This window comes from Gymnogyps californianus, chromosome 15 (assembly GCF_018139145.2).
Source record: "Gymnogyps californianus isolate 813 chromosome 15, ASM1813914v2, whole genome shotgun sequence".
Classification (NCBI taxonomy): domain Eukaryota; kingdom Metazoa; phylum Chordata; class Aves; order Accipitriformes; family Cathartidae; genus Gymnogyps; species Gymnogyps californianus.
In genome coordinates this window covers 1,446,036-1,470,646 of record NC_059485.1, presented here as the reverse complement: position 1 = coordinate 1,470,646, position 24,611 = coordinate 1,446,036, and the positions used below count along the sequence as shown (strand labels likewise).

General features: G+C 46.5%; 3 protein-coding genes across 5 annotated transcripts in view; 2 read left to right on the top strand and 1 right to left on the bottom strand.

The window, feature by feature from the left end:
* Positions 1-757: 757 nt before the first annotated feature.
* Positions 758-13,291, top strand: SLC5A11 (solute carrier family 5 member 11). The gene is made up of 15 exons (XM_050905811.1): positions 758-889; positions 1,806-1,877; positions 2,583-2,687; positions 2,939-2,998; positions 3,514-3,618; positions 5,031-5,136; positions 5,964-6,044; positions 6,472-6,677; positions 7,535-7,670; positions 8,438-8,545; positions 8,948-9,098; positions 9,317-9,485; positions 10,288-10,503; positions 11,735-11,897; positions 13,009-13,291. The coding sequence occupies exons 1-15, from the start codon at positions 758-760 to the stop codon at positions 13,227-13,229; spliced, it is 2,031 nt and encodes a 676-aa protein (XP_050761768.1). The 3' UTR covers positions 13,230-13,291.
* Positions 13,292-15,496: 2,205 nt separating this feature from the next.
* On the top strand, positions 15,497-18,383 carry TEX47 (testis expressed 47). The gene is given in 6 exon segments (XM_050906161.1): positions 15,497-15,586; positions 15,589-15,783; positions 16,167-16,231; positions 17,053-17,278; positions 17,747-17,906; positions 18,346-18,383. Coding segments are annotated over 6 exon segments (774 nt in total).
* Positions 18,384-18,617: 234 nt separating this feature from the next.
* Positions 18,618-24,611, bottom strand: part of ARHGAP17 (Rho GTPase activating protein 17) — a 48,896-nt gene continuing 42,902 nt past the window's right edge. For 2 of the 3 annotated variants that reach the window (XM_050905847.1, XM_050905849.1), the window contains one exon: positions 18,618-19,537. In XM_050905847.1, coding sequence (XP_050761804.1) covers positions 19,407-19,537 — 131 coding nt within the window. In that variant the 3' untranslated portion in view covers positions 18,618-19,406. Of the gene's footprint in view, positions 19,538-23,804; positions 24,011-24,611 lie in introns of those variants that run through there. The other variant, XM_050905848.1, reaches the window with a different exon arrangement.

Below are 24,611 nucleotides of genomic sequence, written 5' to 3'. Positions count from 1 at the left end.
CGGTCCCACACCGCTGCTCCGTCTACTGACGGTACCTGCCGCTCATCCCCACTGCCCCAGCCTGCTCCGGCGTGGCAGGGGGTACATCCATCCCTGTGCTCGGCGACACGCTGCCAGCCTCCGCTCCCGATAAGGGAATGGAGAGGGCAGTGCCTGCTCGCCGGGAAGTCAGCCTTACTCAGGAGGAGACCCAAGCACACTCTGCATCCAGACTCAAGCTCTTGCTGTGGCAAAGGAGGAAAATGCCACCGCCGCTGGAGCAGTTCACGTGTCTTCACATCCCAACGGCTCGTCATGGGCACATTTCTGGCAACCACTTCTCATCAAGGCCAGTCCTGCAGTGCTGCTGCACTGGGACCCATGGGCTGCCATCACGGGCTGTGCCACGTCCCGGTCCTTTCCTCCGGCTATTTCAGCTATTTACACCTTCTCTCTAATGCACCCATTTCTCCGCCAGTTAGAAAATTATCCACTGCATAAGAAATCCAACCAACCCACGCTGGCCTGCCTGCTGGCAGCACCTTCACATCACAGAAAGGGAGTCACGGATGAAGGCAAATGCCAGAGACATGAGCCTTCTCCACAGCTCCGGCACGAGCCGCACCGCAGCCAGAGCCACGGAGCCGATAACCCCTGAATTATTCAAGAAACAGTCAACACCTTCACGGTGCTGCCACATCCTCTCCTAACCATGTAACCCATTTTTTAACAGATACATGCATCAAGACAAAGAAGCACTCGGCCTGCATAAGAAACCATGGAGACCACCAGCAGCACCCCATCCTCTGTGACCCCCCCATGGGATGTGTTTCCCCAGAAGACGCTGGACTCCATAGACATTGCTGTTCTTGTGCTGTACTTCATATTTGTCCTCGCGGTTGGGCTGTGGGTAAGCAAATAGCATTAAAAGCTTTCGAGTGTGCCCCGTTATACTGAAAAATATGGCTGTTTTGGCCTCAAATTATTTTCCTTTGGCTGCACTTCACTGGATTCAACTGAACAAGCGGAAAGATAGAGTTTACAGGTCCTTTTCCTCACTTCAGCCTGGGGAAGTGTCCTCACTGCTCCAGAGGAGAGCTGTTCAGCTCTAGTGTTTGCCAAGGTTTTGAGTACCCTTGTAAGGAAGGGGTCGTCTAAGTACAAAGTATTGCTAATAATAATGTTTTGTTCATCCAGGAAGGAATTGCTGTCCTATAAATCACCTGTGCTTGTCCGCAGTGGTCTCGACAGCCGATTCCGTAAATTAAAAATACTGTTTATATACAAGTAAGGCAGAAGGACATCCTTTTGGCACGGCTTTTGTAATAGCAAAAGCACGATCTGGCTGTCATAAGGCAGAGATGAATAGTTGCTCCCTTCAAATTTGGTGCATAACTCTCATGGTATTGCATGAAACTATCCGAAATGTCTGAGGAACAGGGGTCAATGAGTAATAGGTGCAATGCCGAGCATTTCTCCTGGCTGCGCCTAATAACTAGGGATGTCCACAGTTCTTGTCCAAAATTGCTTGCCTTCCTTGTGGATCTGGAGTGATTTACTTTGCTTATCACAGAAAACATTTAATCAGGATGCTGAGATGATAGAAAACTTTGCACGTAGCTTACAGCATCGGCCGGTCCCCTCCCTCGTCTGCTGCTCTCTCGTCCCCCGGGATTTCCCAGCAGCAACTGCAGGTCCTTCAAGAAACCCTTCGCTTTCATCTGATGACAGTACAGAGTCTCCCGCTGGGGAAATCGCTTGGTGATGCTCTGAGCAGCAGCTGAAATGATTGCTGAAACCTGTGTTGTGCTTTTCTGCTTTCCCAGTCCATGTGGAAGACGCAGCGCAGCACTGTAAAAGGCTACTTTCTAGCTGGAGGACAGATGGTTTGGTGGCCTGTAAGTATCTTTATCGTTACACTGCTTGTGCCCCTAGGCTACAGCAAGACTGAAAAGCACTTCTGTCCAAGCAGAACTTATTTCTCCAAACAGAAAAAAAAACCCCTAACCCAAAAGCCTTCCATATTTTGCAAAGACCCAGTTATAATAGTGGGTTTTTTTCCCATATTTGAGACTGGGGAAGCGGAGCTGCTGCAGGGCACCTGCCACAGCCCTGCGCCCCATGAGACCCAGCCCAACGGCTTGCACCGGTTCCGCATGCTTTGATCTGGAGATTTCCAGAATTAACGGGGTGGTCCCCATCGCGGACGCAGCTTTATGTTGAGCCAGTCTGCTAGGTGGGTTATTTCCTTTGGGCTGGTCTGCTGAGTCAGTATGTACTAATGTAAGAACCTGATAACCTGACATTTCTACCTGTTACCTCCACCTTCTGCCCTGCTCCCCTGCAAGAGACCAGACACTGCTTTGGAAGCAGGACAGTCCTAACCATGCCCACAAATGAGTGATAGGCAGCAACCGATGAAAGAAGCTGGAGAGCGGTGCCAGAGCCCCTGAACACGTAGGCAAAAGAAGAAGGTGGCAGAGGGTGTCAAGGATTTCATGTCCTGCGTAGTCATGAGCAGGGGAGCAGCATCACTGTGTTCTCACCAGGCTGAGAACAACGCCTTGTGCCAGGGCCAGATCCGATTTTCTATCTTTCTCCAGGTGGGCGCATCCCTGTTTGCCAGCAACGTCGGAAGCGGCCACTTCATCGGCCTGGCCGGGTCAGGAGCTGCCTCGGGAATCGCCGCAACCGCCTACGAGTGGAACGTGAGTGTGGCACGGCGGCTCTGTAGCAGTCTCTGTGCTGTACAGGGCAACTCCCAACACCAACCAGTTGCCACACAAGGGTCTGGGTCTGGCAGCTCCAAAGGCTCAGGCTCATGCTGCATGAGCAAGTCACCACCAGCTGCTGGGGGTTTGAGGCCTCTGAGGGATAACCCAGTCCCCGTGTCCCCACTGGTCCACCTGATTGCGGCCTTGACCAGCATGGCTGACCTTCCTTTCCATTTGCTTTGCAGGGGATGTTTTGTGTTTTGGTGCTGGCCTGGCTATTCCTTCCAATTTACATAGCAGCAGGAGTAAGTAGATGGGATGTTGTGTCCATCAATGATTTGCTGGTGTTTAAACCACCTGTCTGGCTCATGGGCTTAACCTCCTCCTGCTGCACGTGTGCTTCTTCTGGAAGGCAGGGCGTGAGCCATGGTGCACCCGGCTGCTCCGGTGGCCTGGGCTAACGGGGAGGAGAGCTGCTGCCTGGGAACAGCACCGAGGGTTGGGGTGTGTGGGTCAGACTGCTCCGCTACCCCAGCGATGGAGTAGAGTTGCTCTGTCTCCCGAGGAGATGGACGGAGGCTCTCATATCACAGTTTATAGTGAGCCTTGTGTCAGACATTACAGCAAAGTCAGGGCTTGCTAAGCTGTTGTGCTGGCCTAACTAGGCAGCTGAGAACCCAATACCAGCACAGTGCAACTAGCAGGGCCCTCCTGGTCTTCTACCAGTGCAAACCGCCCACACCAGCTCTGTGGGTGAGCCCTCTGCAATCCACGGGAGCGACTGCCTACCACCTTCTCTGACGGCATGTCTCTCGCGTAGGTTACTACCATGCCAGAGTACTTGCGGAAACGCTTTGGAGGCAAAAGAATTCAGATGTTCCTGGCGATTCTCTACTTGTTCATCTATATCTTCACCAAAATATCAGTAAGTAGGAAAAAATGGAGACAGATTGAACTCAATTCGCTTCGGAAACACGTGCTGATCAGCGAGGCTGAGAAATGCAGCTACTGGCCCTTCCCTATATTAGCAGAAAGGGTGTATCATCAAAATACCCGAGGAAGATAGACTATAGTTGTTTTGAGAACCTACACAAAAAGAATAACTTCTTTTTTTCCCCCATTAAGCATCTGAATGCTTGCTACAGTAGGAGGGAAAGCTAGGTGTCAACATCCTGAGCAATAGTTCATTGAAAAGTTGAGTTGTGAGTGTGAATGCATTTGTTGTTAGATTTTGTACGTCTGGCAGCTTACCCAGTTTCTTCCCTTTGCATATTTATTGGCTGTGCAGACACCAAACGCTGTTCTGTGCGGGATGAATAAGAACGTAGGAGTTGGTATGTGTTTAGGTGAAAAGAGTTTAGTGATTCATTGCACCTGTTTGATGTAGTGCCTTGAATAAATAACTGAATCAACCCTTGCACAACACCTCGCTAGCTGTTTATTAACCGCGCAGCAGTGCATGAACCTGTGAAATCAGACAAGTCCCTGCCGGTGTTTTTCCTGTACGTATGGGGCCAAAGTGGGACGCACTGTCTGACACATGCCTGCCTGTGTCCCCCCTGAAACGGATGCTAGTCACGGGGTTCAGGTGGCACCGAGGAGCTAGGCTCAGGTTCTCCTCTAGAAAAAACTACCCATTTGAAGGAAATCTCTGATAATACGATTCCTGTATTCAGGATGCTTTTATATCTGTCTGTCATTCTGTGGTCTGCAGTTTGCCTATGCTAAAGCTCTCCTAAAACGCAGCGTTTTCACGTAGCCGCAGAGGTAGTCGGTCAGGGCTGGGTCCCAGCCCCGAGGACGCTCTTCCTTATTATCTCACTGTCACCGTGTCAGCAGGGAGGAATTCACGTTATGGCAAACCGGTGCTGGGGCTGGCGGCAGGCCGAGGCACCCGGGGAAGGTTTGCACCGCAGGTGCTCCGGTCCCCCGGCCAGCACAGCTCTCCCCACCCAGCTCGCTGGTGCTCCGGGGAAGAGAGAAGCTCACCCCACCCAAATGCCTTTTTCAGAGCAAACTGTGCATGCTCGCCCTCTCTCCGGACAGCTCCATCATCGCCCTCCCTGTCACCCCCGCGACCAGTAATAATAAACTGTCTAAATACTGAATTGAGCCCGGTCCTAACGCACAGTAGGCAGGAGCTGGGGCTGCAGAGGGATGTGCCATGTGGAGAAGATGCTGCGGGGAGCTGGGGAGTCACGAGCAGTTACAAACCAGACCGGTCCCACTAAAGGAGACAGCTTGGTCAGCTGAACGTTCACGCTCCCTGGCACTACCAGCCTTGAGGGGCTCGGTAATATCATCATTGCAACGGTGATAACTATGCTTTTTCTCTAGGTCGATATGTACGCCGGGGCCCTCTTCATTCAGCAAGCCTTACACTGGGACCTCTATATCGCTGTGGCAGGCCTGCTGGCAATCACAGCCGTTTACACCGTTGCAGGTACGTGGCTGAGTTTCAGATCATACCCCAGATCCCGCTGAGTGAGCTGAGCGTGTTCACGCAATGCACCGTGCATCCTCGTGCTCGTGATAGGAGTCCCGCACTTCCCATACAATCTGGTTTTGCCGTGAGTATGGATAATGGGGGGGGGGAAGCAATTGACAACTCGCCTGTTAAGCAAAAATTACCAGGTAAGAGTAAGTGAATACCCCTTAGAAGGCCATACCAGATACAGATGCATGTCAATTCTGCTTTAAGGAGAAGCTACGCTCGAGGCATTTGCACAATACATTTTTCCTCTGGGCTTTTTGGAGGTATGAGTGATTTACATAACAATGAGCCGTGTAATGCGGAAAGCATTGTCAATCTTGGATGCCCTTTCAGGGCTTATGAGTGGCCAAATGGAAAAAAGCCATGCACGGAGTAAGCAGCAAATCCCAAACAAATAAAGGTTGCTCCTTTCCCAGTGCTCACCCCTAGTGATGTTGCTCATGAAGATCCCCCCTCTTTTTTTTTTCTTCTCCTCCTTATTCAGCTTGGGCTTTGTTTTGGAGCTTTTCCATGTATTTCCCGTAGAAGTACTTATACTGGACTTTGGCTTTTTAGCGACAAAATGGTGACTCATTATGATTTAAAACATGAGAAATTTCAGCCAAAGTGTCATGCACAGGAGCTGGCCGAACTGCCCCCCAACACGGTCAGAACACGCCAGCCTGCCAGGCACGGCGTGCGGCTTACGCTGCTCCTCAAAAACTTGTGCAAAGTGTGAGATGCTACGACAGAGCAAACCCGGTTTCCCACAGTTTGCTGCTTCTCTGCTCTCTTAGGTGGCCTGGCAGCTGTGATATACACAGACGCGCTGCAAACTCTCATCATGCTGATCGGGGCTGTGACTCTCATGGTCTTCAGTGAGTGTTTCCCTGGGGTTTTATTACTAAAACTATGATAGAAGCTTTACCAAGCACTGCAAACAAGCTGGATCATCACAACTGATTACTTAACTGATGTTCTGGGAACTGCTTTCTATATATTCTCCTGTTGGAATATATGCTCGTACAAATAATCTTACAGTAGTTCTTTATGTGGTAAAAATGCATGAGCACTCTCTGAAAAAACTCTAAAGAAATACGTTCTGAAGCAGTATTATAGGTGAACAAGCACCTTCTCTAGCCAGCAGTTTTAGTGATATGCTATCCCCCAGCCCAATGTTAGAGTCAATAGCTTCTGATTTTTAAAGAATACTTGTGGAGGATCACCCACAGCAAACTACAGAGACGGCAAATCAGAGTACCGAGCTGGGAAGATGCGATAATGGCTTCTCATGACCTATTTCAGGCTTTGTTGAAGTTGGTGGTCTTGAAGGTTTGCAGACAAAATACTTCGATGCCATTCCCAGCACCCGCAAGGAAAACAGTAGCTGCGGCTTGCCAAGAGAAGATGCTTTTCACATTTTCCGAGACCCCGTTAACTCTGACCTTCCCTGGCCAGGAGTTTTGGTGGGAATGACCATCCCGTCCCTGTGGTACTGGTGTACAGATCAGGTGGGCTACTGCTTATTTCTTTGTCTGGGTTCAAGAACATGCTATTGGTTGTCTGAATCTGATTACAAACCTAGGGTTTGCAACATAGCCTGGACTGACTTAGTATTTCTGATGGGAATTTAGTAAAATCTGATGGTTTCAATCCTAAAGATGCAGAACTTGATACGCACAACTAAATTTTGGGAATCATTTCAAGGTCAAAAGGGGTAAGAATGTGTTTGTGAGTTAATCTCAGTCTAGAAAGATGTTTTATGTTTGGTTTTGGTTTTTTCTTTTTAACTTTTGGGTTTTTTTTTAACTTAAGCCTTTCACTTCTGGTGAACCACCTGTGAATTCACTCTTTCAACTTTGCAGGGGTCTGACTACCATCCCTGCTAGTGACAACATCAGAGCCAGCACGACTGAAGCCCTAAGCAACCTCCTGATGTTCCTGCAGTACTCTTTTATTTAACTCCCTTTGCTCGTTTCAGACTCTGTCCTGCTTTGACAGGAGGGCTGCTGACCTGGCCAGGCTTAGCCATCGGGTCAGGGAAGTCCCCAACGAAAGAAGAAGAAGAAAAGAAAATTCTAAGCCCGAGTATGATTAGTTAAGGAACAGATTATGCAGCGTGGTATACTGCAGAAGCAAGGCTCAGATTTGATGACACAAGCCATGCCTTTCAGGTCTACCTTTCTGTAAGGTACTCGGGATCTGAAGCAAGAATTATAAAGCTACAGCCAAGCTCTGCATTCACCCTTCTAAGATTTCAGTAGTTTAGAGGAGGATAAAGTATACACATGAATGCAACTGGTATCACGTCATCTACAGCTAGCTCCTCTCTGCTGACAGCAGAGCAAACACATTTCTTAATTTCTAGGTCATCGTTCAGAGGTCTCTTGCTGCTAAAAACCTCTCTCATGCCAAAGGGGGCTCCTTGATGACCTCCTACTTGAAAATTTTGCCCCTCTTTATGATGGTAATGCCAGGCATGATCAGCCGGATTCTCTTCCCAGGTAAGCGCTGAAGGAGAGACCTGTTCCCTCTATTTATCACTACTGGTTGTGCCTACTCTGTGGAGCCGGAACAGCCTTTACCAAATAAGTTAAAAGGTTGCAATGCATCAAATGCCCAATGTATGAAGAAATTTTCTTCCAGTTATAAGCTGGAGAATGCACATCCTCCTAGAGCAGACCCCAGACACGTGTTGCACAACGCGCTGCTCCGTGTGCTAGAGCAGCTGGCTGTCATCCTTTCTCACAGCACTTGTGCTCATCTATTCTGAGCTTGCTACCTGCAGCTGCTCTGCGGCTTGATCGTGCGCTTAGGCCCCTCCTGCACCCAACATGTTACTCCTCCTGCAATTTAAGTTTGAGGCACTCGGAGAAATCCTAACATACCACCTTGAAGGTCGTAAACTTCTCACTGGGTGGGAATGTGTGGATGTGCTTGTCCATGAGGAGCTGTGCCAGAGGTGGGTGGCTAGCCTTAGTCCTCAAGTGAGCAACATTCCTCGAGAAGAATTAGACATGCAAGGCAGGTCAGCTATCTATACTGATTGTATCTGTTGCATGGAAGGAAAAAAAGGCAAAACAGGGAAGCCCGATGCTGCCCTTTCTGGCTGTGTTGAGATAGTCCTCTGTCATTTGCTGGAAGCTTTCCAAGCTTTCCAGTATTTCACTTAGAAAGCAGTTTACAACATTCAGTAGACTAACTTGTTCAGCTATATTGGTTTATTGTGGCTACGGAATACTGCCTCTCACTCCTCCCTTGCTTATTTTAGATCTGGTGGCTTGTGCAGATGCGGAAATTTGCCGAAAAATCTGTGGCAACCCGTCTGGCTGTTCTGATATTGCTTATCCTAAGCTGGTCATAGAACTTCTGCCTGTAGGTAAGGAGCTTGGTAATGGTGCTGGCAGCGATGGGTACGGTACGCACCAGCCAAAAGGCATCCATGAGAGAAGTTCAGAGAGGAAAATACTCTGCAACTATAATTTTAGTGGGGTTTATGTTGGGCTTGGTGGGACAGTGGCAAGGGACAGCATGCAACAGGAGAGATGGGTGATGATCCAGTATCCAGAGGTCTAATTCCGTCAAATTTGGATAAGAGAGAAAGCGCAGATGTTTAACAATGAGAATCAACGGTTAACACCTCCCTATCACTGCCATGTTAAAACTGGGGCTACAAATATTTTCAAAAGTCTGTTCTAGTTCAAAGAAGAATTCGAGGACATCCTACAGTAGGGTTATTGGGGATTCCTCAGGGCGGCTGTACTTCTCCTTCTGTTTCCAGGACTCAGGGGCCTGATGATGGCGGTGATGATAGCAGCTCTCATGTCCTCCCTGACTTCCATCTTTAATAGTGCCAGCACCATTTTCACCATGGACCTCTGGAAACACTTCCGTCCTCGTTGCTCCGAGTGGGAACTCATGATCGTTGGCAGGTACGGAGAACTAGGACATGCATATTATACCAGAGCCTGAGCATTAGAGACGCATCTCGGCACACCTCGCAGCCTGCTGCCCCTGTACAGATGTAGCATCTTCATATCGCACAGGTTTGGTGGAGGCCTTATGGTTACGAGAGATCTCAGTCTTGCAAGCTGAGCAATTGGAAAAGAATGGCCCGAGCTAACAGTAACGGTGTCTTTTTCCTGCACAGGGTCTTTGTGCTGCTGCTCACTGTGGTCTCCATCCTGTGGATCCCACTGGTACAGGCTGGCCAGGGAGGGCAGCTCTTTATTTACATCCAGTCGATCAGCTCCTACCTGCAGCCCCCCGTGGCAATGGTGTTTATACTGGGTTGCTTCTGGAAAAGAGCAAATGAAAAGGTAACAGCTCCGCTGTGCTCAGCACAGTCACCTCTGTGGCCTCGCTGTCCTCACGAGAGTCCTGCAGTTCAAACCACCACCCCAGGCTGCAGTTCTGCCGCCTCTTGTAGTGTTTGGGAGAGCGAGTGCACCCAGATCTCTGCACAACCCAAGCAACCATCACCAATACAGGAGGGAGCAATTCCTGCTGTTTTTCAAAGACTCCACTGGCATTTCACAAGGAGCGAGATGACTGCATCGCTCTGTTGCAGGGTGTCCTTCACAAATCTTGAAGCCTGTTAGGGGCTTATTAGCCATCAGCTCGTTTATTACGTGGACTTGTGCTATCTGCATCAGAGGGGCTACAGAAGCCACAGTGAGCCCAGAGAGTGAAGGAGCCAGACCAAATGGCATCAGGAGTCCTAAACCTCTGGTTTCTCCACAAAGACTGGTGCTGGGTAAAGGGTAAAGTCTTCCCAAACCGGGCTTCGGTTAGGCGGAGAGCAGTTGTCAGCCCCCCCAGGGTTAAGGCAACCATTAGGATACAAAAATCACTCTTCAAAGTATTCTGGCATAAGATGTTATCCTTCCCCTCCATACCAAAATGAATGACCCACCTGACCCCACAGAGGAGAGGTACCAGGCTACTGTAACAGCACTGGCAGACCTAGATAGCAAGAGCAGAAAAGGGAGGAAAAGAAGCCCACCAAAAAACCTGGCCAGCAAGCCTGGCCAGCTTGTAGCCTGCGAATGTAGGTATAGCCCTGGATCCTGGGTGGACGCATGCTTCTTGCTCCAATAAAGAATACCCTTCCTTTCCCAGGGCGCGTTCTGGGGCCTGGTGATCGGGCTGCTGCTGGGCGTCATTCGGCTGGTGCTGGACTTCATCTACCCAGAGCCCCAGTGCGGCGAGACCGACGTCCGACCAGGCGTGGTGAAGTACATGCACTATCTCTACTTCTCCATGGTGCTGGCCGCGATCTCCACGCTCACCGTGCTGGTCGTGAGCATGCTCACAGAACCCCCCTCGGAAGAAATGGTGCGTCACCCCTTCAGATTTCTTTTGTTATTTGTAAATGGTTTCCAGGATGCCCCGCACTACATCCATGGGAACAACGTGGGGATAAATAATCTGGAAATGGAAGTTTCCATTCATTCTTTATTTATGATCACACTTGCAATAACCTGTAACAGCAATCCCTCCTCTGCTCCAGCACCCTGCTGCCATTTAAGATTTTGGTCCCATAAATCCAGAGTCCCACCCTGGAAACTGGTCAACAGTAGATGCTACAAAGAGCTGTTCTTAAGTTAAAACATGTGTGTTTAATCCATGACAAATTAGCTTTTTCCCTCTATTTTCCAAGAAGTTCCAGCTTCTGGGTCATCTTTATCAACTCTCTTACTAATTTAGTGAGGAACCATTTTTACTCGCAGAAAAGAGAAATCAAGGGCAGAGAGCACACTTCCTCTGGAACAGGTTTGTGCCAGTTTGACTATTTTCAATAGATATACTGAGGCTACAGAAAAACATTAATAGCAGGAAGGAGGGCCAGAGGGACCTTCAGAAATCATACAGCCAACGCATCCTCTTGCTTCAAGACAGGACTAACCCGACACATTGCCGAGAGACCTGGTGCACTTATTCTTAGAAATCCCCAGAGAGGGAGGATGCCCAGGGAGGTGTGTGATCAACTCGAGAGCTCACCTGCCCTCCCAGGAGCAGTTTTTCCTCATCTCCAACCTGAATCTTTCCAGCTTCATGTTGTGCTCATCCCTTCCTGTCCGCCCTATCGTTGATATTGAGAATATTCCTCTTTAATGAGTCTTTTACATATTGGAAGAAAATTATCATATCTCCCACCTGTCTTCTCTTCTCTCAACAACCCCAGTTCTTTGAATCATTCCTCCCTGGCCACAATTTCCATTCGTTTTGCTCCCTTCACTGACCCGCTCGCAGTCTGCATCCAGCGATGGTCCCGTGCAGAAATGTCTCCTCCTCAGTAACAGAGAGTGAAGAACGCCATCCTTCAGACAGCGTAGCTGTACAAGCAGCTATCGTGTTCCAGACAAAACTAAACCCAACATGCTGATGGTAGCCATCGCTTCTGTAGTTACCAGCTGAGCACTTGGCTGTTCACCTGCTCCAAGAGAGCAGGAGAACAGATTTCGGCCCCTCTAAGCGTTCTCTCTGCAGGCTGCTCTACTGCTAAGGTAGTCCTTTAAACAACCATGAAAGCAGTTTTCTTTAACACCACTCTTCATGCCATCAGATAAGTCGGCTTACCTGGTTCACACGTGGGGATCTACCAGTCAAGAAAGACCTAGCAGTCAGCCCTTCCCCTGATGCTGCAAAAGGAGTGTGTGAAGCTGAGCGTCCAGCTCTCCAGATTGATATAAGCATTGCTTCTGAAAATAGTTCAAATGATAATAAATGTAAGTGCTCCAACATCGTATTCAGTAATACCTACACTTAACAACCCTAGGCATTATGTAAAGGCTTTGAAGACAAGAAACGTTAAAACTACTTCCTCTGGATTTCTGTAACTTCAGGGCATGCTAAAAGGCTTTTACCTGACAGTTTTACCTAAGCAGAAGTTTAGTTTCTTTTCCATCTCTTGATGGCATTACATATGCTTGAAATCAAGAAGGAGCTGGATGGGATACAGAAAGCCATGCCCGTTATCCTGCGCTAGCGACTGGTGCTGCTTGCAGCTGCTGCAAGGAGAACCGGTTGCAAAAGGGGAGGGTGGAGGAAAAACACAATTATTTTCATGAAATTCCATTTCTGTTTTTCAGTGATGTTTTCTGATCGACTCTAGCAGCAGGGAGAACCCAGAGCCCTGGGCGGAGTTCTTGACAGATCAGTGAAGGAGGATTTACATTTTTTAAAACTTGTACTTGTCGGTATTAGGTACAAACATGCATAGCAACTCATTCTGCATTTTCCAGCGATGATTATCATCACTTGTTTTTGCCAGGCTTGGGACACTGTTTATGTAACTTTGCAGCTTTTGCTGTGTATTCGTTTGATCTGTAAAAAGCTGTCGAAAAGATCAGTAAGTTAATGAGTTACGGTGCAGATCTCCCAACCGCTGGGAAGTCTCACGTTTGGTGTGCATGAGCGCTGTCTTCCCAGCATTTAGTCGTGTATGCCCTAACCCACACCAGCGCTGGGAAAATTCAATTTACACGTGTGTGGCGTGGAGTAACCCTAAACGGACTAGAGCATGCACTTGCAAGAGGAAGCTGATGGGCACCAAGCAGCTACAGCCGAGCTTTTAGGTTTGGTCTACTGTTACCGTTTCTTAAAATGTTGGGAACAGCAGAACTTGAGCTCAGAGCTCCAGGGAAGAATGAAATTGGTACTACAGCCCCAAAAGATGCTAACTGAAGGGCTTCCTACACCTCAGCGTAGCTAGTGTATTCATTTAAAGAACGCTGGTGCATTTTTGCATCAAAACCCTTTGTACGGGACCACACTGATACGTTCCCGGGATTTGTTTTGCTGGTGAGATTTATACCTCACTATTCGCTGTCTTTTTAGGTACGACTGACACCAAAGGGAACTCGAAGCTGATGACCACCTTTCTGTGGCTCTGCGGGATGGAGCGCAAACAGGAAAACGCCGAGAATGCGGCGCCAACTAAACCCGAGCCGCTTCCCGTGGCTTCCCTGGAGGAGAAACCGCTGGTGAAACACGTCCTGAACATCAACTTGCTGTTAAGTGTGTGTGCTGGGCTCTTTCTCTGGGCCTACTTCGCATAGCAGTTGGCTCTTCGATTCCAGATGACATCAACTAATTTTAATTGGTGTAAATAATAATAATTAGCAGGGGGTTAATGTAATTCTTAGTGCTTTCTAAATTTTATCTCTTTATTTAAGAAGACAGACCCTCCTCCCTAATCCTTTCCTTATTTCTAATGGGGGCCTGGCTGTGAAAGGTGCTGAGCGCTCAGCACCATCACCGTCAGACCCAAACTGGCAACAACAAGATGGGTGTAAAGAGCTAAGGAAGGCAGCTAGGCAGAAGAGGTTTGTTTGGTTACTTTAAATATTTAATTACGCTCTTTGGGGTTAGAGCACTGCCTGGAATTCAGGAAGTCTGGATTCTCTTCCTATTTATGCCTCTGTAACCAGCTACAACCACTTGGTTCCCCTTTGGTTCAGCTCCTCTACCCTCAAGGGGTGAGTAACGTCTCCAAGTGCCCGGAGCAGGGCCAAGGCCTGTTGTCTGCGCTCTGTCGCAGCAGCGAGCCGTGCCTCGCTGGCTCAGCCATGCCTGTTCAGCTTCCTCCGTCAGTGCAGCGGGCAGAAGCGCGGGTGCCATTAGTGCTCACTGGCCTGCTGACACTGCTGTGAGTTCTTGCCGAGTTAACGTAGCTCTCGGGGCCTGCCTGCGTTGCAGCCTGCCTGCGTTGCAGCCTCTCTGCGCAGCGCCAGCACCGCTCGCAGCGCTGTGAGGGCAGGGCCGGCCAGCGAGCCGACACCGACCAACGCCAGCACCCAGCGTGGAAACTGCCCCAAAACTGTCGTCAGGGTTGCCTGAAGGAACTAAACCAGCCCAAACCCACCAGGTGCTGCCAGGGAAGAGGTGCCCAGCGGCACCCCCTCGCCTCCTGGGGAGGGCCGGGCACCCCGCAGCCATTCTGCGAGCACTTCAACGTGAAAACCCTCGGCCGGGACCACGGACCACCTTTCACCTAACGTTCCATCCCCAGGGGGAGGCCAGGCGAGCCGGGCTGTGCTGGGCCCGGCTGCGCTGGCGGTGTGATTCAGCCTGCCCGTGTCCCCCAGGGCTTTGTGTAGCTGCAGATAAAACTTATTAAAGAGCGAGAGCTGCTCCCTGCCTGCCTGGAGTGTGTGGGGCTGAGGCGGGGAGGGTGGTGTGTGTGTGTGGGGGCTGCCCGAGGCCTCGGGCCCAGCGCGGCCGCTCACGGGCTCCACCGGCCGCTCACGGGCTCCAGGCCCCGCGGCCGCGCCGGCCATGTCGGAGGAGGCCCCGGGGCTGGGGCGGCCGGACTCGGCGGAGCCCGCGGCGCTGGAGCGGCAGAGCCTGCTGGCCCTGCGGCGGGAGCGGCTGGACCGAGCCGCGCAGGTGGGGAGGAGGAGGAGGAGGAGGCGGCGGCGGCGGGGCCGGGCTCCCCGCCGAGGGCCGGGCGGTGCGAGCGGGCCTCGCCTCGCTTCTCCTCCCCGCAGTGCCGGTTCCCGCTGCACAGGCTGCTGGTGGTGGCCCGGCTGGGCGAGGGAGCGGCGGCGGAGGAGGTGGCAGGTGGGTGCCCCGGCCGGGAGGGGACACGCAGCCCCACGCAGTCCACTCGCAAAGCCGCCCTCGGGAATCTCCCTCGCCGCAGGAGGGCGAGGCGGGGACCGCGACCGGCCGCAGGGACGGCTTCCCGGCAGCGGTATCCCGCCTTCCCTACTGGCATTTCATGCTCATCTACCATAAAATTTCTCAGAATACATTAAACGTTGCGTGGTTGTAGCGCGTATCACCTGCAAAAGCTTATGGCACTGCACGGGCACGGAGTAACGTAATGGACAGTGCGGAGCAGTGATACATACAAGCCTTGTAGTAGCCCATAAGAGGAGAAAATAGTGTTTTGTTAAACCCTGTAAAGAGCTTTGTCACTTGGGAATCCTTCCTAAGCAAATGAAACACAACTAGTAGAAACCCCGAGGGAGAGGCAGGCTTTATTTTTAGTCTCATACTGTTTTTGCAACCAACTTTACTTATGACTTTCTCAGGCAACTGATGTATACCAAATGGTTTGTCTGACGAGTGAGATACGTTAAGACAATTTTTTTTTTTTTTCAAACACCTGTATCAGCTAGTGCTAGTGTCAAGCAGAGGCAAGAATTCCACTGCACATGCAAGACTGCTGAAGTGCTCTACCTTTGGGGCCTTCAGGCGATCTGTCTACGATGGAACTACATCTGTAAACAAATGCTAAAGGGAATTTTAGACTTCAGCTACTGAAATACTGCGGGGTTTGGTGCAGTTTTAGGAGCTAACGTGAATTGCATTGGTGCATATGTCAAGAAGAGATTCCCATGGTAGCAATGCTTTCACGTTTCTGCTGAATAATGAAAGCGTGATCTGTGACTCTGTTGTCTGTGGCAGCAGAGGGAACGCAGAACAGACCACACAGCAGTGACTTGCTGGAACTATCACTGTAAACCGTTTGACAAACTGCCAGTTTTCCTTTTGAAACAAGGTTATCACAGAGGATTGTTTGAAAATGCATTAGAAGACAACTCAAGAGAACAAGTCTCAGGTCTGCTACTTCTCTATTCCAGCTATATTTTTCACGTAGTAGAGGTAAGTTACAGAAATTCCTAGTGGGATCGAGTAACCCTGATTCATCTTTGTACAAATTTGGCTTCTAAGATCCAGCTAACTACAAATGTTTAACTATCTCTTACTCCATACACAGGCTTAAACACCTGAAAAATGCCGTCGTGGGTTCAGGAGCTTACCTCTGGGATTTACTCCACCCAGTGCTTCAGAGAACTGGCCCAGAACATTATTCTGACAGAATTAGATGACATGTTCTGTCAGACATAATAGGAACAACATACGTTGTCCTCAGCGCCTGTGACTCAAAGGGAAAGCCCACGTAGGGCAGCTGATGAATTATTTTTATATTCACAAATTAGTTTGTAATATGCAATTCTGTAAAAACTCTACCCTTTCCTCTGCAGTCTTGCAGCAGCACAATTCATCTCATCATCCAAGATTTGGCTTCTCTCCAAAATCAAGGTCATAGGTGAGTGTTTTCATATTGCAGAAGTGGTAGAATGCTTCCTTAAGGTTAAACTGAACATCAGCTACGATTATATCAAGCTTTTATTGATTATATGAATACCTGTTGACCACAGAGGAGCTGACGTTTTCCAGTCACCATGACCCATCTTTTCTGGACACAGTCAGCAGCTGACCAGCTGCCAGCAGGCTCTTGCCCAGCCCTCTGCATTGGAGCCCATCTTCAAGACGCCAAGACTTCAACTGTCAGCAGCTTTCATAGGTTTCAGAAAATAGGAAAATTCCTTCCTCAGCAATCAGCTATGGTTTCTGTACCCTGCTTTGTAAACATTTGTAGACGTATGTACTGGAATTCCAGAAATTAGCTTTAGAACATTAGTCACTGCCTTCCAGCCTGCTATTTGCCCTTTCAGCACTACCTAACCAGCCCCACAGAGTTCAGCCAATTATTGTCTTTAACTTAACCTGAGCGTTTCTCTAGGGCCCCGTATTAATTCACTGAAATCCAGGTTCATGAAAGCTGCATCGTTTTCTTCACTGTGAATGGAACTGCTATCAAAGCAAGCTACCATCACACTCTTGCATTTGCTTATTAAATCCCTACTGTTCTTTTACTCATTTCTTACCCTCACACCCAACCAGTCCACTCAAGACCCTTGCACACTACATCAGAGTACAATTAGAAAAGGTTTCTGCTGGCTGGGGGGGAGAGGCACACCATGCTGCACGCTTACAATCCTCTAGCATAGCTCTAGGAATGCAAACAACTCATTGCTTAGTTTATGAAACTGGACCATCTGATAAAAACTCTGTGCTGTACTTTAGGATGGAATTCACTCTCTTTCCACGCAGTGCTTTACTCCAGGAAATTAAAGTTTTAGTGGTGGCACATAACATCCCCACCAGACTGTTCCCAGACTGGTACGTGGCAATAGCAACATCTCCCGTGACACGTCCACAAGACTCGACGCAATCGCAGTCTACGGCAGAGGTGGTCGCAGAGTGCCTTACCCGCCTGCTCAAACTGGCAGCCTGTATTCAAAATGTTGAGGTAAACTTCAAATAACTGGGCTGTAAGAAATTTACCTAGCTTACCCCCCAAAATCCCCCCAAACCACACAAGCAAGCAGCCACATTTGTCCTTCAAGCAGTGTTTACAAGCATATGCACCTGAGCAGATTCTAGCAGCAGTACTAAAGCATTACAAAACCTCATTATTTTATTACAAGTTCCTTTCTAGACCTCTGTAGGGTTATTTTGTGCAGCCATTTGAGTAACTAATCAGTTGCACCAACATAGCTTCAAGCCAGGTGAAAGTCACTGAGGAAGCGGCCGCCTTCCGCTGCCTCCTCCCCCTGCCCACTGCTGGGCACTCCTGGGCGCAGGGGCTGCAGTTGTGTTTGGTGAACAAGGGAGTAACTCCAGCCCTGCTGTTTTGGGCAAATTTCCTCAATTTTAACTGCACCATAGCCCTGTGCTCTTATTGTAACTGTATTGAAATATGCTGTTCATTATCAAGGATGACAGTGAGGATACCAATGAGAGCGTACACACTCTTGCACCCGAGCTGCTAATCCCGGCAGAGACAATTAACTATTTGTGTAATGCTGAAGAGTGCGCAAGTCCAGAAGATTTTCTGAGAATTTATTTAAGTCCTTCACAACCTGCCCTGGATTCAGGTATACTACGTACAGTTTGAGAGATAAACAGCAAGTTTAGTCACAGAACTAGAATTTGTGGCTCCTAACACTGAATTTTGAGTTACGAGAGTTTGTTACAGCACTAGTGTAGTGACAGAGGAAACTAGTGGGACTATACCCACTACTAGGGGTCGTCTTCCCTGTTAAGAGATGTCTGAGCAGGAGACAAACGGGCAGCTACGGGGATTTCAAACTGGGGCATCAAGAAGATAGGAACTATAGTATATGCAATGTGTCTCGTCAAGGCCTTTATGAAATGCAGTTTTATTTTGTGGTTAAGCCTGAGGTCTAGTTTAATAACTTCAATAAAATGTATTATGGAGTATTAAGGAATTTACAGGTTAAGTAAATTAATTCAACTAGTTATATGAATGTTACCTCAACTGACTAGTTTCCCCTCCCTCCCTCTCATTCACAGAAACAGTATGGCCTGTTCCATCCCATTTCTCTGCATGATGCAGGCTGTATCCAGTGTTCCTCTTTGCAGCTGGACTCATTTGTGTTTAACATGAATCTACACGTTAAAGAACAGAAGCATATTCATTCCCAGTATGCTTCCGCTACAGTCCTTAAAAGAACAAGCTGAGCAGCCAGCGACTCGTGAGCTACAAAGCCCAGGGAATGACTGTGTAACCTTCAGCGTCCACTGGAAGCAATGTTACTCACACACTTGAATAAAGATGCCTTAAATTGACAAAAGACAATCTTTAATTATATAAATGTTCACCCAACTGACGAATCCAAACAGCTGTTTCAAAGCTCTTTCAAAATTCAACCGTTTTCAATGAAAGCACAAAAACCACTTCCACAGTTTCATCCTGAAACAGTTGCAAGTTTCACATAAACAAAAGCAGGCTTGGTTAATACAAATAACTATGAAGTAAGTATTAAGTACTGATCATTAAGTAGCAATGAAATGATTAAAGATACAGTAAGTTTCCTTCTACAGTATGACAGTCCTTCAAGGCACTAGAATACATCCACAGTTTTGACAAGGCGACCGATAACCAGCAGTCACCACCAGCACTCTGGCATTTTTTGGTTCATGTTTTAAAAAGGATCTGCAGCAAATCAGTGAGGGAATGTCTCTTGCAAGGCATCTCCTTGTAATGTCTAAGAACTAGAAATAGAAGTCTAACCATGACATTAAAAAGATTATTTCCGTAATACATGCACTTTAAATAACTAATGTTCTGCTTCTTACTCTTTTGGAATTTCTGCTAACACCATCCGTATTAGCAGCAATTATGCTTCCTATGCAAGTTTCTGCAGTAATTAATTCCTTCCATCCAAGATTTTGAAAACCATTGTTGAGACACAGATCATTAAACTTCTTCTGAATGGCTACATCACTTTCTCCATGATGCACAAGCCACAACTCTACACAGTTTTGCCATATCGTCAAAAGAAGCTTTTCACTGTTAGGTCTGTTAGTTTTCCCACCAGGAGAGGAACCTTTAAAGAGTTTGAGAGATTCCATTACAGAGCAGTGCTTTCCGTATCATTGTCAAGATCGAGCGTGAGGTGGTTGTGCAGTTCTTTGCTCGCTGTCTCTGTAAGAAGCTCTGAAGAAGGGTTTTGAAGTGGTTCTTGAATACTGGAATTAGAGTCTGCACAAAAAATGGAACAGCAACTTTAGCAGTCTGGACAGTGACATCTCATTCACTAGTGTATCTCTGGTGCATTTCCGTAGAAAGAAAAGGGAAAGGAAAGATCAACAAAAGCTTTTCAAACAGAGGGCTGGCACATATGTGCACGTGGACACAAAAGGGCTAAGCCAAACTAAAAAGCTTATGAGTCGCTTCTCCTACATACCTTTTTTTAGTCTCGTACATAATAAAACATTTCTTTGTGAAGAATGGAAGACAGCAAATACGATTTAGTATCAAGATTCCTCAAGGCCCCTTAAGAGTGCTACGTTACTCCAGACTTTCACGTCAAAACACAATGGTCACTCAGCAAAAAAATCTGGCACCTGAGTCATCAGCCAGGCAATCACCACCGATGACTTTTAGAAGCAATAGGAACATGTATGGTGTCAAAAGGAGGCACTGTCACAAGAAGAGGAAGACATTATTTAAACCAAACGCAAATTAAACCCCTTTCCTGTGTATAACAGGGAACATCATGTTCTTTGCCTCTTCTGAGGGAAGGGGAATTTTGTTCAAGCCAAGGTGTCCAAGAAGGACCTCAAAATGTTGCACTTCTGGTGACTGACTGCCCTGGTAGTTAGGAAACCAGAAAAAACCCCTAACAGTTCAAAAAAATGTAACTGAAAATATTAAGTCAGTATTTTGGAAAGCTAATTTATAATATGCCACGACATCACTTACTGCGATCCAGCAGCTGTTCCAAATAGAAAATAATTTAGATCACTTAATGAAGAATCCAAATAAATGCCTTGCTTTTAAACATAGGTGGCATAGACAGGCATCCTATAAAGACTTTGACTCCCATCTCAAGCATTAAGTCTTAAATTTAGCCCAGAAGTTACTTTATAAATGTTCAAGTTGAAAGTTTCTGAGCTGAGTGACATGGAAGAGGCGAAAGCAGACACAGACCTGAAGTCCGAGCGCAGCCTCCCCTGCTTCCCCCTCAGCCCGTTACTAGAGTGCCAGCCAGCCTTACGCAACGTGCAGCAATTCTGCATTCTGTGATACCGTTAATTACAGTAGCTGGAACTCCATCACACCGTGGCCTGACACTGATGAAGCACTTAAGTGTTCGCATCTGTATTGCTGCAACTTTCCCAAAAACGTGATTCCAGGATTAATGTTTTCTTGTGAGGTGCGAACTATATACATTTTCTCTCCAGTCTCATATCAGAGTCTTGGGGAGTACCATATTCTGCTAAGATAGCATTTCAGTGGTAAATGAAATCATCCAGAAGGCACAGAAGAAACCATTAGTACTGTTACGACTTGTTAAACACCATCATCTGGGGAAGTCTTTTAGATTTCTCTCCCCAGCCCTCATCCTCATTTTGAAAGTCACTGTCCTGTTACTGGGCTATACCCAGTGAACACTGCCTTGTGGCACCTACAAGATGAGCACTGTTCAATACATCTTTGATAGCAATGAAGAAAAAATTACTGGGGCTACTTTAAAACCAAACCTTCTCACTTAGCCTCGCGTTCATGTGTTTAAAATAAGTCCCTGATCCATGAAACCAAGTTTCCTAACAGCAGCAGCTCTCCTTTATCCCCACTATACTGTATAACTGCTGTTTCTACAAGAGATGAAAATTTAAATACCTTTAAAGTCACTTGATTTAAACTTTAGGTTCTTTTTAGTAATTTTTACTATTGTTAACAGAAGCAACATTACATAAAAGGATAAACTGCAATCGCGTGAGTTCCCAAATTCTTCCTGCATTTGTCTCTTACTCAGAATGTTCCACGCTGAGCTTGACCTCAGAAGAGACGAGCACAGAACCAAGTAGCAGAGGCACTGCATTCTCCCTAATATCTAACAGTACCTACTGTTACCTTTGAACTTGCATTTAAAGTATGGTTCAAAAGGTGTACTTCAACTTTAGATGCAGGCACGGAAGTTCTCCCTACCACGACTGCATACTGAAGGATGAATCGGAAAAGAAGGTAACAAAGTGTGAGGTGACACAGGAAAGGAGTATTTGTGACAAACAGTGGTACAGCTACATCAAATACAACATGAACCTCTGTATAAACACATGGATTTCTAGACAGGATTTGCTGTACGTGGAAGAAGTACAAGGTGAAACTGGCCAGTCAAAACATGAACAACTTTACACATTCTAGTCTCCAATTCTTTTAGTACGTTAATGTAAGAGCGAGCATCAAACAGCCATTCTTTTCGCATGCCACGCTAACGGTAATGCAAGCAAGCAGTGTTATTTGTGACAGGTTAGTAGTGGGCATTAGCACACACATGATTATGAATTAGCAACATTTTTGGCCAATCATATGCCTTTTCCTTACCATTGAACTTTCCAATACAGTTCCTACTGAATGCAGCTCAAACATCTAGATTATTTAATAAAATTTTTGATTAGAATATTCTTTTCTAGGGCTTATTACTTTAATACCATATATAGAATTTGAGGCATTACTAAAGTCCAGTAATGGACAAAGGAATTCAACAGTATCCTGAAAACAATTCAGAATTCCTGTTCTGGTATTATGAAGTTTGCTGGCAACTTAATTTTGGCTTCCATTATTCCCATTTGTCTTCCCTCGCTCCACTGTTTAAGGTTAAAATTAAAAACAGCTATTTCACATTGTGAATTAGATAAGTCAGTCCATAATAAGTGCTTGTATGTGCACGTGTAAATGTTGGAGCAGATACTCTTATGTAATATGCAGTGGTGTTAATTCAGAACAAATATTAATCCTTTAAAAAAAGATTGATCTGGAAAAGGTGGATGATCCTGTGCTGAGCGTACTGCTGTAGGTAAGCCCGAGTGTCACTTCAACTGTTCCCCAAGGATTTTTTTGCAAAACAGACTAGATTTTCTAAGTTCCTTTATCAGTTTTGCTAGAGAATCCTTCATCATTAGCTTTCCTTTACTGGTTTCCCTGCACAGCAGCTTTCATACTGTTGTTTACTGTACACAATTTACACAGCCAATTTGCTACGGTTTGCACTTGAAAGGAATATTAAGTCTCTGCAGTTTTAACACTGTTTCATTTCAACACTGTTGATTTCAATTTTTTTTTTATATTTACCCAGACTACAGGACAGTTGTGTACCCCTTATGCCTGTAACTTGGCTCAGGAGTCAGCACTCAGTTGTAATTCACAGTCCATTCCCAGCCTCAAGTTGTGCCAGCCACTGCCCTGTGGCAGATGCTTGCCTGGTGTAACTTAAACTCCGCCGCTAATGAAGCAGCCCCCTGCATACCAGCTGGGTAGCATTTAGAAGGCAAGTATTTCTCCAGTTACACTGGGGTAAAACAAACCCTGCTTGTCTGCTATCATTAAAGCAATTTCCTCAGAACCAGAAAAGTTCCCAAATGAAAACAAACATGGTCAACCTATGAAACACGACTTAGAAATTAAGGCTAAGTCTTTCCTTGAAGTTTGAGTCATCAGCACAGTTCCCATTCTTAACTTATTTGTAAGTGCTGTAAAGATCCAGACCCCAGCCTTATTTCTGAATTCAGTTTTGAAATACATTGCTCTTGTATTTTAAAGATACCAACAAAAAGAACAGAAGTACAATAAGGAAAAGCCTGTTATTTTAAAAAGCAAAGCTACTTTTTAGTTGCTTAAGCAGCTCATTTACTGCTAGTTTCTCGAATTTAAGAAAACTGTACTTCCAGCTTGACTTCTCAATCCAATACTAATTTCAGTATCTTTCCTGTAAGCAGTCAAATCTCGAGATAATTCAGGAATGCAGCCTCAACTTTTTCAGCCTGTCATGCACTTGCTACCTTAAAAAGGTAGCATCGCTAACCCATTACATACGAATAGTAAGATGATTAATGTGTCGTTTGGCAGCTGCGATTGAACGGACTAGTACTATTAGTGAGGCTGGAGCTGACAGAATGCAAATGCAAACATGCCAGAACGCAGATGCTGCTGGGTGCTTTTCTGCAAAGGGGTTTAGTCACATGAACATGTATTTTGCCAAATAAATTCCAAGTAGTTAAAAATAACTGAAAACCTAAAGTGAAAGCTACATTAAAATGCAACCATAAAGCCCTGAATTGTAGGAAAAAACATGAGCTTCAATATTTGCCTGCACTGATGAGAACAAACCTGTATTAAATGGGTCACTGCTTCACACTTGACTTGTGGACTAGTACTTCTGGTGACTTTGTGTGAGGTGTTACTCACTTCATTATAGTTATTTTTACAATTTGTTTTAAGAAATAACTTAATGTTCACAGGACTATTAAAATTAAGCAGCATAGGTCTTGAAATCTCTTACAGACAGAATGATATGTAGTAATGAGATAACACAGAGTTGACAGAGAGCACATATTCCAAAGCGCATATACAAAATAAAGCTACAAATAAAATATCGCTGTGCAGGAGCATTTTAGCTTATATTGCATGTTTCTGGTAAGTACAAACCTTATTCGCAGTAACCATCCCCACCTGTGAAGGCATCATGGGGTAAAGCTGTTAGGCAACAGAATTTATACTTCGCATTCCAATACATTAGTCTTATTCTAGAGAAGCTGCAGTGTCATTGGAAAGTTTTAACCATTATTAAATATAAGTAGATTTAAAAGCATTAGTCTCCTACATTCATTATCTCTTCCTTCAGAATTTCCTAAAATAAGCAGAGACTCAGCAGGAGAACATTTCAAGATATGCTAGTTTTGACTGTCCTCAGCAGTTACTTTTTTTCCTCCCCCAAGACTTAAATTAACATTATCAAACTAGCAACTAGAAGCTTCATGAAGTTTCTGTAAGAAGACAGAAAGTTTCTCTTTACTTCACGAGTGTCTCACAAAACAGATAAAGGCGGCTGCATTTAAAATATGAAGATCTATCTAGAAATTGATCTAAGAGATACAGTTTAGTGTCTGTCATTCTTCAGCTTCTGGATGTCCAACTTAGCACATCAGAAGACTGTGTTCTCATAAGGTAAAACATTCACTGTGTTAGCATCTTGTCTATTAGAACATGTATCAGTGACCATTTTTGCCATTTTCTTATCTTCTGTATGTGCTGAAATATACTATCCGTGGCT

Bases quoted from the DNA above. Each gene is read 5' to 3' on its own strand.
- SLC5A11 (XM_050905811.1), top strand. From the start codon at position 758: ATGGAGACCACCAGCAGCACCCCATCCTCTGTGACCCCCCCATGGGAT. The intron at 890-1,805 runs GTAAGCAAATAG...CTGCTTTCCCAG, and splicing joins TCCTCGCGGTTGGGCTGTGG to TCCATGTGGAAGACGCAGCG. The intron at 9,486-10,287 runs GTAACAGCTCCG...TTCCTTTCCCAG, and splicing joins GGAAAAGAGCAAATGAAAAG to GGCGCGTTCTGGGGCCTGGT.